The sequence below is a fragment of the Tachypleus tridentatus genome, unplaced genomic scaffold (genome assembly GCF_004210375.1).
Source record: "Tachypleus tridentatus isolate NWPU-2018 unplaced genomic scaffold, ASM421037v1 Hic_cluster_1, whole genome shotgun sequence".
In the NCBI taxonomy this organism is placed as follows: Eukaryota; Metazoa; Arthropoda; class Merostomata; order Xiphosura; family Limulidae; genus Tachypleus; species Tachypleus tridentatus.
Window position 1 is genome coordinate 21085747 of NW_027467777.1, and position 17376 is coordinate 21103122.

Sequence of the window (17376 nt, forward strand, 5' to 3'; positions counted from 1 at the left end):
AATAAATTGTTAATACAGTGATTTATTATAACATTAATAAAAGCGAACTATGTAGTGTTAAATTTTATTTAAGCGAATATAATTTAAATTAACCATAAACTACCCATGAAATTAAATTATTTATACGTAGTAAATAAATAATATTTTGAAGTGAATTTAATATTTAAATATATTTATTAACCTCAAGAAAATCACACCTTTTTGTATAACATCTATACATAGTGTATTTTGGATATATATATATACTGTATATTGATTTATCGGTATGACTTTAACAAACTTTTTATATTTTCTGAACAAGACTGAGATACGAAGTGTGAGACTCCTTCGTTTGTATGATAAAACAAACATTCATTGCATAATATCCAATAACTATATATACCTGTGTATCATCCTGCAAGACTTCCATATGTAACTCAGATGTTGTAAGTGGTAATCTCTCACCAGGGGTAGTACGTGACGTGTAGTATACGTATTTGGTACATCCATGTCTTTGTTTTTGTCGAGAGTTACTACTTTATTAGATCAGGATATTTCATGTTTATGACCTGTACTTCGAATTTCGAGTTAGACGTGAAATATTTTTAAACGTTGTAATGTTGATAATGATTACTGAGTGCTAGATTTTAATTCATAGGGCAAATATGTTTGTTTTTCATTAGTTAAAGACATGCACTTTTATTTATTATTTCCGTTTTATTATTGACACAGTAATGTACTTTAAATTAGTTTTAACATAGCACGTTTTATTTTTAGTTTACACATATGAACGAGCAACTTTCTAAAAGTAAAATTAAATTTTAAATTTCAGTAATAAAACACATGAAGTTTGCTAAACGTCAAAGGGAATTCAAAAAGTAAAAATGACAACTAACATTAATTTGACCACTAGTAAGTAAGCAAATCTGTAAACTAAATTCCTATATATGAGCCTAACTCATGACTGATAAAGATAATTCTTTTTATCACGACATAAGTACAATAGTTTTAGTGATAGTATAAAGATGGAACTTTTTAAACTTGCTGCATTAAATTAAAATATAATAAGTAAGCATGTGACCAGCTAAATTAGTACATATCAACTCTATTAAGAAGTGATTATATAAATATAATTGGTGTGGTATTTATAACACTATATAATTTATAGTGCCCATGAGATTGTCGATGTAAATTTAATTTGTAAAGAAGATTGGTAGTTTCATACAAATTGCTCCTATAGAACAACTAACAATGTTGTAGACGTCTGCAGGTATAACAGTTTAGGGTTAAGCTAGTTTTATAATCCTGAAATTATGTTTTATATGAAAATGTCATATGTACAAGTTTGTAAAAAACATGTAATAAGCTAAACACGTGACTAATGGTAATGCTATAACTCCAGTTTGTGAAATTTGCTAATCAGTTAAGTGGTCCAATTGATTACATTGAAGAAATCTATTGTTCCCATTAAATGACTAAAAGAATTGTTGTTGGAAGTTCACTGAATTACATTATAAATGCTACAAATTGAGTTTTAATATCCACAGTAGACAAAACAGAGATAACATACTATATCGTTTTTTTTGGTTAACAGTAAATGGGCATCAGTATAATAACTTACAAGGACAATATTTTAATTACATAGCTAGTTGAAATTATCAAAAACAGATAACACTAATTATGATTAGATGATAAATTAATAGCAAGTATTGTTTTATAATTACCACCAAAATCTGGCTATATTTCTGTGACAGCTATGGTAACTAACAACTGTGTCTTTAAAGACATTAACCACAAAGTAAATGGGCCATTGAAAGGTATTGTAAGTGGAGATTTTGTTCTGTTTGTAGGTAGCTTGCTTTAATCAGAAGTTAGGGATGATTATTTATAATATCAAAACCTTATCCTTTCTTATTTCTTTATTTGTACGTGATTATTAAATGTAATGCCATGTTTACATGTAAGAAAAGTCATTAGTATGGAATGTTTTTATGTAACATTCATCTTAAAGATTGTTGAACTGTCTTTTGTATGCACAAGTATTCTGATCTTTTATGACTTGTATTTCAGAACATTAGTTCTGTCTTTAATGTAAAATATATGTAAGTTTGTATCAGTGGTGTTTGTTAAAAATAATAGATGGGTGCTATGTTAACTTAGAATATTCAACCATTGACAGTTAACATGAAATTGTTCCATCCACTTACTTAAATTAAACTTAAAAAAAAACAACTTATTATTCAAATATTTATCAACACTTTCCTTAAATTACATTCTCTTTATCACCACCGTGTTAGAAAAATAAAACTGTTTTATCTGAAGATGGCTCCCACCATACCAAATTTATGCTTGTCTCTCTTAGTCCTACCATTATCATCAGTAAGTATGAGGGTGCATTCATCACTGTCAGTTCTCTGAACTGTAAAATACTCAGTTGGATCCTCTCTAACACTTTTGTGAATAAAAACCAGTTCCAGAAATCTTGATATGTTTTTGTATAGCAACTTTCCATCCCACTATCGTATTAATTGTTCTCTAAACCTTTAATGTCTTTCCCAAGGTATGGAGCCCTGGACTAAACATAATACTATAAATGCAGCCTAACCAGTGACCTATACAGTGGAGCTGTAACCTATCTATAGGAGTGTTTGGTGTTTTTGCAGATAGAACTCAAAGTTGTATTTGTTGTACCTGTAGTTAAATAGAGCCGTAAATATTTTGTAATCAGTGGTAATAAGTGATACACCAAAATGTCTGACTTTAATAACAACACAAAAATAGGCTATAGGATGGATTGAAATGTAATATTATATTAAAAACACTTTATCAAAGTTATGGACATTTGTTAATATAGTTTATTAAAATAATTATTTTTGAGGTATGAAACTGGCCAAGATGGAAACCGATACACTTTTCGAACAACACACTATAAAGGAGATACAGGATATTGAGAAAAAAATAAGGTAACAGACTCTAACTAGATTAAAACCTGGATAAAAGCTTTTTGGAAGAGTATTTAAGTATTATTTAGATATTAGAAAGAACTAATTTAAGATGAAGTTTTATCAGTTTTCAAAATAAAACTTGCTTATTTTTGTCACAACATTTCACCAGATTTACTTGGCATCTTCATGTCATGTATAAAAATGGAGGCTAACAAAATTAGTTTAAACTAGGATAATTATAAAGTATTAATCAATTAACTGTCAAATTTGTAAATATAAAAACAAGGCTTGAAGAGCTAAGCCTAAACATGTCATGTATAAAAACATAGGCTAACAAAATTAGTTTAAACTAGGAGAATTATAAAGTGTTTATCAATTAACTGTCAAATTTGTAAATATAAAAACAAGGCTTAAAGAGCTAAGCCTAATCATGTCATGTATAAAAACATAGGCTAACAAAATTAGTTTAAACTAGGAGAATTATAAAGTGTTTATCAATTAACTGTCAAATTTGTAAATATAAAAACAAGGCTTGAAGAGCTAAGCCTAATCATGTCATGTATAAAAACATAGGCTAACAAAATTAGTTTAAACTAGGAGAATTATAAAGTGTTAATCAATTAACTGTCAAATTTGTAAATATAAAAACAAGGCTTGAAGAGCTAAGCCTAAACATGGAAATTTGTTTTGTATACAAATAAAAAGGGGGATTAAAACATATTTATTAAGAAAAGGGTTTTTATGTTTGTATTATTAGGGCCTTTTTTATTTTTCATTTATCAATATCACCTCTGCTGAGGATTTGTACCCAAAAAAAAAAACAAAAGATTGATTATTACTGGTTGTATTAATAAATATTAGGATGGAAATTTGAAATATTCCAGAGAAGGACTAGAAAGATGTCTGTTGGACTCGCCAATATAAGTGCTTCTAAAATTTGAACATTATTTGCATACCTATTTCCTTAGCTATTCACCATCCATATTTTAAATAGCTCTTGATGTAGATTTTTTCCAGTTATAGATTTTTAATTTAATGTCAATTTAATATTTTTTAACCAGTTGTTTTCAATAACATGAGAAAAGTTTGGGAATAATGGTAAAACACATTTTTAAAGGAAATAATTCTTTGATTAACAACAGTTTGATGGAAATTTTGTACACAAACCTGAAACCTAAAGTTGGTAATTTCATTTGCGAAACAATGAAAGTTGGGACTTGTGATTTTATTTGTAGGAACAAAAGTGTTCTATATACCTTTTGTCCTTGGTAATGAAGGGAATTCCAAGTAAAGTCCAGTTGTTATGAAATCTACATGTTTAGAAGCCTCTGTTAATCTTTTTAACAAGAATGTATAAAAATGGCAGTTTGTCATCAACTTTTATTTCCATCATGAATTTAGCATTTAAATTTATCTGACAGAGATTAGTAACAGTGTTATCACATTCATCAAAAACTGGAAAGAGTGTCATCCTTTGTTAATAATTTATATTTAAAGTTTAGTTGCTACTGAAAATCTTGAGCAGTTGAACATTAAGTTATGAGACTAATAAATATAGAAGTATTGGTTAAATCATGGGTTTTATGGTATGAAGGTTTGAAATGTTTAAAGTTATATTTTATATGTAACAACTTCTGTGAATAGTATGTCACAATAAGTTGTTTGTGTTGTAATTTAGATGAAGTGTTATAAAAATTTGATTTGTTTTCAAAGAAATGATATTGAAAGGAAGAAAGAAGACTTATGGCAGATGGTGGGGTAACGATCAATATTAATGTTATCGTAAGAACTTTAAATATTAATAACAGGCCTTATAGTAAGGCAGAGAGCCAATTCAGATATTGTCCATATTCTGATTTTACCATATTATCCATTATTGTTCTAAGTTCCTAAATTTTAACAATATTACTTGTGTCAACAAACAAACATGTTTCCTTTTCTGTATACTGAAAGGTAATATTTGTTTTTTTAGGAGAATTTTAGTAAATGGAATAATTATGTATAATAATATTAAATAATCTTTGTGTTATGATTGGAGAACATATTCACGTATTGGCATCAAGTGCCATGAATCTTATTTGTTTTATAGTTTATGGCAATGTTAAAAACAAACTGAATTTGGGATTTGGTTATAAGATTCAGTATAATGTTAGCAACTTGCATCTAACATAAAAAATATGAGGACACAAACTAAGACCTAATGAAAGCATATATGTTTCTGTTTTCACTTGACTGACTTGTTACAAATAAAGTGAAATTGTAACAGTTATTTAGGATAATAAAAACTTATTTATACTTTAAATGTCAGAACATGTTATTAAACAGTCTTGTCTTTTACTGTTAAACAGTATTGTCATTTTTGTACAGTTTTATTGTAAGCAAACTTGTTATCTGTCACGAACAGAGAAAGATACCGTGATCTGATGGAAGCGGCTGATAAAATAACAGAGATGAAAGTAAATTCAGAGAAGGTATGTTTTCCTCTTTCTACATTTTGAAATTATTTTAATATCCTGGTCTTTAACTACACATTATCAGGTTTTAAATGTCTAACAGGCATAGTCGCACCTTGGAAAATATCCTTAAGGTATGTTTAACACACTTTTGTTTCTTGATTATTACCAGCGCTTTCTCTTCCCTGGTAAATGGTAGGCTATCCAACAATCAATATGAATGGATAGAAAAAATATTAGCTTTTTAAAACCTTGAAACAAACAAAGATGTAGAAAAGCATTTGAGCCCAGGGTCATTATCTCAAACTCTGAGGAAGAAATGAAACATAAACTATTCACAAAGTTATTTTTAACATCATCAATGTGCTTATATGAGCTAACACAATGATATTCCACAAGTTAATAACCTACTGGAAGAAAATAAGTGATTCAGTTTCGATTTCAAGTGTTTACACCTCCATTCTTAACATTCAAGTCAACATTACTTTGTGCCAGTTTCCACATAGCTCTGTTCAAACCCACAGGTAATTCTGATCTATTACCACTAGATGCACATTACAACAACAGGTAAATTGCTAGCATTTTGGAATTTAATGATTTTTCAAAAGACTTTTTTTTTTTTAAGACTAACAGCATATTTATCATACGTTATAGATGAAAACATCCTGTTCTGCTTGGGGCATAAACCAGGAAGCTCTCAGTTCATCCTATTTGAAACAGATTCTATACTTATTAAACTATAAAGTTCCTGATAACATTTCCACTTTAAACACTGTCACTGGTACACTACTCAGTGTCTTGTACTTAAATTTAATATTTTTAGTTTCTCCAGCAAGTTGGTTTTAATAACACTTGAGTGTGACAAATTAGATACAACATGGGGTGGAGAAGTTGAAATGTCTTAACAGACACTTGGCTCAGAACATCAACATATTTGTTGTCCTAAATTTCACACTGGAGATTTCTTCATTCAACTAGTTGTTAGGAAGATAAAAAGTTTTAGAACTGGCAAGATAAGATGGTGACAGTTTTTATTCTGGTTATGAAAGAACCAAGTGTTTTAATTATTCTATCGTAAATGTAGAATGAGAGGAAACTGTTAATCTGTGATTTTCAACATTGATATACAATATGTAAATATAAAGTACATTTCCAAGTTAATTTAAACTTGTTTTCTTCTGCATTAGGTAACTGAACACATCCTGGCAATGGAGACTATCTGTAAAAGATTAGAACGCTGGAACGTCCAACCTAAACCAGATACAAGTGAAAGTCCAAGGTCAGTAGGAAACTGCATTTGTTATTCTGTATTTTTCTTTGGAAGTTGTGGCAATTAATTAATATTTTTAAAAACGTTTTAATTAATTGGTTACATTCTTAATTTTACAGATGTGCAAGATGTATTCTGGTCATTATGAATAAAATAATTCTTAGTTAGTTTGTTACAATAAACATGTTAGTTTGTAGAAGTTGTGTTAAAGTTTCCAGCTTTAGTTATTTTTGTTAGTTTGTAGAAGTTGTGTTAAAGTTTCCAGCTTTAGTTATTTTGTTAGTTTGTAGAAGTTGTGTTAAAGTTTCCAGCTTTAGTTATTTATGTTAGTTTGTAGAAGTTGTGTTAAAGTTTCCAGCTTTAGTTATTTATGTTAGTTTGTAGAAGTTGTGTTAAAGTTTCCAGCTTTAGTTATTTATGTTAGTTTGTAGAAGTTGTGTTAAAGTTTCCAGCTTTAGTTATTTATGTTAGTTTGTAGAAGTTGTGTTAAAGTTTCCAGCTTTAGTTTTTTTGTTAGTTTGTAGAAGTTGTGTTAAAGTTTCCAGCTTTAGTTATTTTTGTTAGTTTGTAGAAGTTGTGTTAAAGTTTCCAGCTTTAGTTATTTGATGTTAGTTTGTAGAAGTTGTGTTAAAGTTTCCAGTTTTAGTTATTTCATTTTATTGCAATAGTTACTCCAAGATTTGAGTTTGTTTCACTCAGAAAACCAGGGGGAGGAGTCTCCATTAGAGGTTAAGAACTTATGATTTGAGTTTGTTTCACTCAGTAAACCAGGGGGGAGGTCTCCATTAGAGGTTAAAAACTAATGAAAACAATTGTTATGGGATTGTAATATTTAGAGATTGTTATGTGACCAATATTTTAATCTTTTGTTTTCAGGAAGCTGGAGAAAGAAATTCTGTATAGCCTTGTTGCACAAGTTAATCTTCTATCCCAGGCACCAATTAAGGTAAAATGATGGAATTATAAATTAATAAGACAGTTTAGAAACATAAATTCTGGTGTTAAAGAGCCCTTGATAATGTAAATAAATGAAGATGTAACATTATAATTCTTAGTGTTAATAAAGTAAAACAAAAAAAAATCAGTATTAATTGATTGTCAGAAAATATGATATTTTGGTAAATATTGTTCATATTCATATTTAAATGTTTTTCAGGGGTAACAGTTTGAACTTAATATACAATTCTTAACATTTTGCAACAACATGGGACCTATGGGTCTATTTTGGTTGTTCCATTCTGTAAACTATAAAAACCATTAAAGCCTGCCTGTATCATTCATATACTTATTAAACTTTATCTTGAACATATTTAAATTTACTGCCTCTACGACATCTGACAGCTGTTAGTAAAAATAAAACTATCTCAGGTGAAGACTGCTTTTACCTTGCCAGAACTTAGTTTCACTATCCCGACAGTTAAATATACAAAAATATGATGCACCAGATCTATCAACTTTCTCAGCAATCTTAAACACTTCAATCAGAACCCTAACTCTTATTTTTCAATAGAAAACAGTTTTAAATTAACGTGTAGCAGTGTTAGACCAAGATTAACGCGTAGCTGCGTTGAACCATATTTTTAATGTAAACAATAGATTTTCTTTGTAGATGTGGGAGATGTTGGAAAGGAATGAGTGTCTTAATGCAGCTCGGGTGTTTCTGTTGGCAAGACACACTCACACCTCCTTGGTTCTGATGCCTAACAACAAGATATCTGCTGCAACTGTTGTTAAACTGTTTCCAGTCATTAATCAACAGTGGGCTGTGATCAGTCCTTTTCAAACATCCATACTTCAGGTAAATATTTAACTTCTGAAAAGAAAAATTTGGGTTGTGGGACAAAAGTAATTATAGAAATTGATATTATTTATATTGCATAATTATGGGGTTATATAAACTAGCTACAATAATCTGCGTATATTTTTTTAGTAATCACAATTTCTTTGTAATGAAATAAGGTCAGATAAGAAGTAATTAAAAGGAATACGTTTTTGACTGTTGTGTTTTTCATACGGTTGAGTTCAGAATGTGGAAGTTTTTCTTAAAAATCTGTTGTCACAGATACCACATATGTATTTACTACACTCGCACAGGATATGTGTTAACAACATTCTAAGAAACTCTTTGCCATTTCTAGGTCTGTCAAAATGTGCTGACATCACAAGATATTCCTGAAGAGGTAAGTGCTTTGTTTCTAAGATTTCAAATTTTCTCTCCTAGATGTAGTTGAATCCTTTATTAGTTCAAGATAGAGGAATGTATTAGTAGCATTATGAAATACGGGTATGGTCATCCTTATAAATAGTGCTTTTTAAATTAGAATATAATCAGATTCTGTTAGTAAGTGAAGTTTATGTATTGTTAGGCCTAGTACAATATAAACAAATTTTGTGACATGGATAATCATTGTTGACACACAATATTTCAGTTTACCCTAACAACATTTAAATAAATGTTATGATTTTTTTTATCCATCAATAATTCATTTGTTGAAGTTTGAAGTAAAACTCTCAACAAATTTCCTTGATAAAGTTTATATCATCGTAGCTGACTCTAGCAAGTTTACGGGAACTGGCATGGCCAGGTGGTTAAAGTGCTTGACTTGTAATCCAAGGATTGCAGGTTCAAATCCCTGTCACATCAAGCATGCTTGCTCATTCAGCTGTGGGGGAGTTATAATGTGACAGTAAATCCCACTATTTGTTGGTAAAAAGAGTAGCCCAAGAGTTGGTGGTGGATGATGATGACCAGCTGCCTTCCCTCTAGTGTTACACTGCTAAATTAAGAATGGTTAGTGCAAATAGCCCTTATGTAGCTTTGTGCAAAATTCAAAACAAAAAAACCAACAAGTTTAAAGTTATAGGTAAAGATCTCACCCAATAGAAAGAGAGAGAGAGAGAGAAAATAAACTTCAAAGACTCTTATTAAAACTAAAGGAAGAGAATACAATATTTTACCAACAGGTTAGACCTGTTGAATCACACAGTGGTATTATGTATGGTCTGTCTAAACTACTAAAAGTAGCTGTACCCATCAGACCTGCTGTACCTAACAGGATCACACAGTTATAAACTAGCTGTATTTATAAACAAGTTTTTCTTCTGTTTACTAAGAACAACTTTACTGTTAGAGTCTGTTGACTTCTCTGATTTTGTCAAGTCTATAGAATTTGATTTATCTGCAAATGTCACAAGTTTTATTAAATTATTATACACTAACTTTCCACTTTATCACATAATCAGATTAAGTTCTGATTTAATATTTGTTGATAACACTAAAGTCAATGGCTTAACTAAACTCAAATTTATTGATGTACTTAAAATTGCAATCAAAGAATCTCACTTTGTCTTTAATAATAAGATATACAATAAAATTAGTGGTGCAGCCATAGGCTCACCCCTTGCTCCCATACAATTTAATTTGTTCTTGTCTCAGCCATAGGCTCACCATTTGCTCCCATATAATTTAATTTGTTCTTGTCTCATCATGAAACAAACTGGCTCCAGTCATTTCTATCCAGATTTAAACTTCTATTTTATAAAAGACACGTTAATGACATTGTTATTGTATTCATAAACAAAATAAGAAGTTTCAAGATTCCTTAAATTCAAAGTAAATGAACATCCGGTTCATAATGTAAGAGCAACATGAATCTAAGCTGCCATTTTCAGTAAGAACAACAGACTTGAAACCAAGTACTACCACAAACCAACCTGTACTGTCATTTCAGCACAGTTACATCTGACTGCTACAAAACTGATTTAATAATTATTTTAGATCGTAGAGTGTATAAACTTGCCAGGTTTTATGGTTATTTTCATGATGAACTTACCAATATTAAAAAATTATTTGATTAAAATTCCCTCTAGCATTCACCAACAAAAGTATTCTTAAATGTATTAAAAAAACCTACTTTTGCAAAATTCCTGACTTCAGTATTCTTAAACATCTTATCACCTTGGTGTTACCTTCCACTGGTTTCCTCAGCATCAAACTAAAAAGTAAAATTAATAACATTCCATAAGTCAGCTTATTTCCAAGTTAGCCTAAGAGTAATCTTCAAAAGGAATAAAGAAATAGGTTTTTCCTCAAGAAAATCACTAATAGTATACAGATATTTGTGTCCTTGTATGTGGTAAACAACTTGTATGTTAGCTACCATCGTGGAGGACCACGATGTATCAGTCTTTTCACTAACTTTGGAATTTACAACCACCTGAGCAACGACTATTAAAAAACCAAACAGTGAACACTTCAAAATAATAGACTTGCCAAAAGATGAATGGATTCTAAGAATAATAGAAGTATTCATGTTACTTACAGCCTACGAATAACAGAAGTATTCATGTTACTTACAGCCTACGAATAACAGAAGTATTCATGTTACTTACAGCCTAAGAATAACAGAAGTATTCATGTTACTTACAGCCTACGAATAACAGAAGTATTCATGTTACTTACAGCCTACGAATAACAGAAGTATTCATGTTACTTACAGCCTACGAATAACAGTAGTATTCATGTTACTTACAGCCTACGAATAACAGAAGTATTCATGTTACTTACAGCCTATGAATAACAGAAGTATTCATGTTACTTACAGCCTACTTAATAACAGAAGTATTCATGTTACTTACAGCCTACTGAATAACAGAAGTATTCATGTTACTTACAGCCTACACAATAACAGAAGTATTCATGTTACTTACAGCCCTCTGAATAACAGAAGTATTCATGTTACTTACAGCCTACTTAATAACAGAAGTATTCATGTTACTTACATCCTAAACTAAACAATCAACTAGCTATTTCACTGCATCTCAAACTATTACCTGAGATGAGCAAAATTAGAAATTTTTCATTCTATTCAAACTAGTGTTACATGAACTAGAAGTTTAAAATTAAGGAAATTAGTGTCGTATTTGAAACCATTTAAGCCTAGATGTTTTGAAAATTCACACCACTTCTTCATGTTTAGGATGTTGCTAAAGCTCTAGCCTGTATTGTGTTGTTAAGGGACTCGACTCCTGATGCAGTGTTTCGTGAGTACATGGAAGCTAGGAAGGTAAGATGTGGTTAATGACAAATTTAACTCAACTAATTTATTTAAACCACAGTATTGTGGAAAGAGTTCTGTATGTTTTATGTTAAAAGTTGAAAACCTTACCTGATTGTAAAATGTGTGAAATACAAAATAGATTAAAAATACATTTAACTTCTGAGATAATAAAGTGATAACTGCATTTAGACCAAGCATTATAAAATATGTAACCCCAGAGTATCTAAAGAAATCTTATACTTTGTGCTACATCTAAGGATGGATTTCATAAACTTCTGAAGTAGCTGTGAAGGAATACAAACCAATAACTGGTCACTTCTTGACCTTGTGATATGATGTAGCCAACATATTTAAAAAGAGAAACTCGTTGTTTGTACAGACCAGATGGTGCATTAGTAGCTCTGGAATATGTGCAAGGTTTTTGAATATCCTGATTTACTTGAATTTCATGTAGACTGGAGTGAAAGTGGAAAATTCATGGATAAAATAACATATAAACCCGCTTCTCAAACTAACTAACATGTACAACAGCTAAAAACTTTTAATATGCCAAAGGTGTTAGTAACTTGTGGAAAACATTTTAAAATAACAGGATGGTAAAATTGATTTATAAATCTCTACAAGGAGCTCACAGTGACTTATTCAGTGTAGTCTCACTTGACAAGGTACCAACTGTATCCACTGTAACTTGTTCACACTTGATGAGATACCACCTGTATCCACTGTAACTTGTTCACACTTGATGAGATACCACCTGTATCCACTGTAACTTGTTCACACTTGATGAGATACCACTTGTATCCACTGTAACTTGTTCACACTTGATGAGATACCACTTGTATCCACTGTAACTTGTTTAGTGTAGCCACACTTGGTGAGATACCACTTGTATCCACTGTAACTTGTTTAGTGTAGCCACACTTGGTGAGCTACTGCCTGTATCCACAGTAACTTGTTTAGTGTAGTCACACTTGGTGAGATACCACCTGTATCCACTGTAACTTGTTCACACTTGGTGAGATACCACCTGTATCCACTGTAACTTGTTCACACTCTGGTGAGATACCACCTGTATCCACTGTAACTTGTTCACACTTGGTGAGATACCACCTGTATCCACTGTAACTTGTTCACACTTGGTGAGATACCACCTGTATCCACTGTAACTTGTTCACACTTGGTGAGATACCACCTGTATCCACTGTAACTTGTTCACACTTGGTGAGATACCACCTGTATCCACTGTAACTTGTTCACACACTTGATGAGATACCACCTGTATCCACTGTAACTTGTTCACACTTGATGAGGTACCACCTTTATCCACTGTAACTTGTTCACACTTGATGAGGTACCACCTGTATCCACTGTAACTTGTTCACACTTGATGAGGTACCACCTGTATCCACTGTAACTTGTTCACACTTGATGAGGTACCACCTGTATCCACTGTAACTTGTTCACACTTGATGAGGTACCACCTGTATCCACTGTAACTTGTTCACACTTGATGAGATACCAGCTGTATCCACAGTAACTTGTTCACACTTGATGAGATACCAGCTGTATCCACAGTAACTTGTTCACACTTGATGAGATACCAGCTGTATCCACAGTAACTTGTTCACACTTGATGAGATACCAGCTGTATCCACAGTAACTTGTTCACACTTGATGAGATACCAGCTGTATCCACAGTAACTTGTTCACACTTGATGAGATACCAGCTGTATCCACTGTAACTTGTTCACACTTGATGAGATACCAGCTGTATCCACAGTAACTTGTTCACACTTGATGAGATACCAGCTGTATCCACAGTAACTTGTTTAGTGTAGCCACACTTGGTGAGATACCACCTGTATCCACTGTAACTTGTTCACACTTGATGAGATACCAGCTGTATCCACAGTAACTTGTTCACACTTGATGAGATACCACCTGTATCCACAGTAACTTGTTTAGTGTAGCCACACTTGGTGAGATACCACCTGTATCCACAGTAACTTGTTTAGTGTAGCCACACTTGGTGAGATACCACCTGTATCCACTGTAACTTGTTCACACTTGATGAGATACCAGCTGTATCCACAGTAAATTGTTTAGTGTAGTCTCACTTGGTGAGGTACCACCTGTATCCACAGTAACTTGTTTAGTGTAGTCTCACTTGGTGAGGTACCAACTGTATCCACAGTGACTTGTTTAGTGTAGCCACACTTGGTGAGGTACCACTTGTATCCACAGTGACTTGTTTAGTGTAGCCACACTTGGTGAGGTACCACTTGTATCCACAGTGACTTGTTTAGTGTAGCCACACTTGGTGAGGTACCACCTGTATCCACAGTAACTTGTTTAGTGTAGTCTCACTCTGGTGAGCTACCACCTGTATCCACTGTAACTTGTTCACACTTGATGAGATACCACTTGTATCCACTGTAACTTGTTCACACTTGATGAGATACCAGCTGTATCCACAGTAACTTGTTTAGTGTAGCCACACTTGGTGAGATACCACCTGTATCCACTGTAACTTGTTCACACTTGGTGAGATACCACCTGTATCCACTGTAACTTGTTCACACTTGGTGAGATACCACCTGTATCCACTGTAACTTGTTCACACTTGGTGAGATACCACCTGTATCCACTGTAACTTGTTCACACTTGATGAGATACCACCTGTATCCACTGTAACTTGTTCACACTTGATGAGATACCAGCTGTATCCACAGTAACTTGTTTAGTGTAGTCTCACTTGGTGAGGTACCACCTGTATCCACAGTAACTTGTTTAGTGTAGTCTCACTTGGTGAGGTACCACCTGTATCCACAGTGACTTGTTTAGTGTAGCCACACTTGGTGAGGTACCACCTGTATCCACAGTGACTTGTTTAGTGTAGCCACACTTGGTGAGGTACCACCTGTATCCACAGTAACTTGTTTAGTGTAGTCTCACTTGGTGAGCTACCACCTGTATCCACTGTAACTTGTTCACACTTGATGAGATACCACCTGTATCCACAGTAACTTGTTTAGTGTAGTCACACTTGGTGAGGTACTGCCTGTATGTTTGTGCAGCATGTTATTCATGAATATGGGTACCTTTTAAACATTGTTGTACTGCTCATAAGAACACTTGTCACTAATTTGTGAAGGTCACCAAGAGTGGAATTTCAATATAACTCATTTATAGTTTTATTGAAGGATCAGAAATACTTTATCTGGTTTCAATGAGAGGCTTAACTTTGAATCTGTTGATTAATTTGAGTGTTAGATAAATTGTAACTGTAGTGAGGGTTATGTTGTGTACTTCACTATTTGCTTTGACCATGAGACTTTTATCTAAAGTGCTGACATGCCTAGGTATCAACTGAAAGTAAAGAGGCACAGGGCACTAAACTTGCAATCGAATCTTATCACTCAATATGCTTGTTGTGAGAGAATTATAATGTAATGATTAATTCCACTATTTATTGGTAAAGAGTAGTGTAAGAGCTGGTGCTGGGTGATGTTGACTGGCTGCATTTCTTCATGTGTTCTACATCAGAATCAGGAATTTATACAAACAAACTGATGAATTTCTCTTTGGCACATTGTGTCACTATATTAACATTTGTTTTCAGTGAAATTATTTTATCTGTTATTATTTCTACCCTGTCTCTATACAGTATTGATCAATATGACCAACCTTGTAACCACCAAAACAAAAAAGGAAAAAATCTATATTACCCACTGTTTTAAAATGACTTCAAGTTGTAATATGAAATTGTTTGTTTTATCCTAAGTAGCTTTAAATTTTATTGTTTTATTGCCCCTTTTGTTTGCCCTTTGAACCATGTCCTAACTACTATCCATGCCATTACAAGTTGTGACTTGGAGCACATGTACTTGAAGTTTCACTATTAGATTACATTACTTGCGTGCTGCTCACATGTGTGTGTTGTAAAGCATTTTCATGTTATTATTACTTATTTTACCTTATGTAATCTTTACTAACCTAAAATAGACCCTATTTTTACATTTTATTTACTTCTGTAATAGTAACTAATGAATAAAATAAACATTGAAACACAAGAAGTAAAGTACTGACCCAGTATTCTTTTCCTTTCTGTTGATTGTCAAGGACACACAAGTCTACTGTTTTATATTAATGGTAGTATTGCAGTAAATACTTTTTATTTAATTAAATAATTCACAAGATAACAGTCAAAGATGCAAAAAGTAGACAGTTTTCCTGTTGTTCTAACTATGTGACAGGAGCTGTTAAAATTCATTCAAGGTAGTTGTTACAATTCTCACTAGAATGTTGCTTGTACTCTGAATGAAATTGACTGTTATCTGTTCAGATCACAATAAATACAATAAATTGATAGACGAAAACGTTGACTTTCTATTGGTTAAATGTAATATATACAATTAAACATAACGGAGAGGTTGTGGGAGATATGGGTGTGGCAGAATGGGTCTGATTTTTCTATTGATAGCTCTGTAACAAAACAAAATATAAGACAACAAAAATGGTGATTTATCTGAACAATAACAATTTTATGGTGATTAATTTCATACTTTTTCAAGGAGTGATAGATAAAATAGAAAGTGAAAAGTGCTTACAGATAATTTGTCACATGTGTCATATTAGAGGATATTCAGGATTTTTTTAAAACATTTCCTTGTAGATTTAGGAACATAAAACTTGTATACTATTAAAATATGAATTATTAGCTAAGAATTTATCATGCATAATATAGAATAGCTGGGTTGAAAGGGATAATTTGTTGTTATTCAAACAATTTGTATGGTGATACTCTTGAAATAACTGAGTGTGTATTTAAACAGAATTTATTGAAATAAATCATTTTGTTATTGAGTGTCTGTGTTTTAATATCACATTATAAAATGAATTTTTTCATGATGACAAGGAACCCACTTTGAAGTAAAAATGTATCTCAAGGTGGCTTGTATGGGTATTAAAATTTTTATTAAAATAAAGTAGAGAACAACATTTTGACCTTATTAGGACATCTTCAGGTTACCAACTGTCTTGAAAATGAATTTTTATCTGTAACTTACTTCTTTGTCATTGTTTTAGATTCTAAACGATGTTTGTTATAGAACAAGTTTTGATGGGTCTCATACATACCCTTAGTGAAGTGCACCCACAAACAAGATATAATAATTTTACACTGCAAAATATTTCATTCATTTCATCAATGCATCTTGAGTTTGACTATTGTTTGAAAATAGATACTTTTAGCTTGAAAAATGTATAAACTGATTTGAAATTGTTCATAATAGGCAGATATTTTTTTTTTATATATACTTTGTTTTTTCCTGTCAGGTTACAGTTCAACAGATTTTTTAAACCAGAAAGACAAGGTAATAATTAAATTGGTATTTCAACCATATTCTTTATATTTGTGACTTAGCTTTAACCACAAGTTTTGCTTAACACTGAAATGTTCGTTGTTTTTTTTTGTTGTTTTTTTTGGGTGGGGGTGGGATTTTATATACAACTTAATTTGTAGATTGGGCTAATGGAAAAAATGTTAACATCTGTGTGAAACAATCTATTCTTTTAAATGTAAAACCTATCATTGTAGGTGTTTAGTGTTATCCTGGTAGAAATGTATTTGGAGATTTATTTTTAGGAATTGGAACATTTTTGTTTGT

At 31.8% G+C, this 17376-nt stretch overlaps 1 protein-coding gene across 4 annotated transcripts; it reads left to right on the plus strand.

Moving 5' to 3' along the window:
* The first annotated feature begins 413 nt into the window (after positions 1-413).
* Positions 414-17082, plus strand: LOC143241877 (conserved oligomeric Golgi complex subunit 1-like). Of its 4 annotated transcripts, none has more exons than XM_076485165.1 (10): positions 414-479; positions 2858-2942; positions 4638-4682; positions 5329-5395; positions 6565-6656; positions 7524-7593; positions 8257-8445; positions 8786-8827; positions 11627-11713; positions 17045-17082. In XM_076485165.1, exons 2-10 carry the CDS (start codon positions 2860-2862, stop codon positions 17066-17068), a joined length of 699 nt encoding a protein of 232 aa, XP_076341280.1. In that variant the 5' UTR covers positions 414-479; positions 2858-2859; the 3' UTR covers positions 17069-17082. The 4 variants fall into 4 exon arrangements, with proteins under 4 accessions (XP_076341280.1, XP_076341281.1, XP_076341278.1 ...); XM_076485166.1 differs by having other exon boundaries at positions 469-593; XM_076485163.1 differs by lacking the exon at positions 414-479 and adding an exon at positions 806-891.
* Positions 17083-17376: the final 294 nt, after the last annotated feature.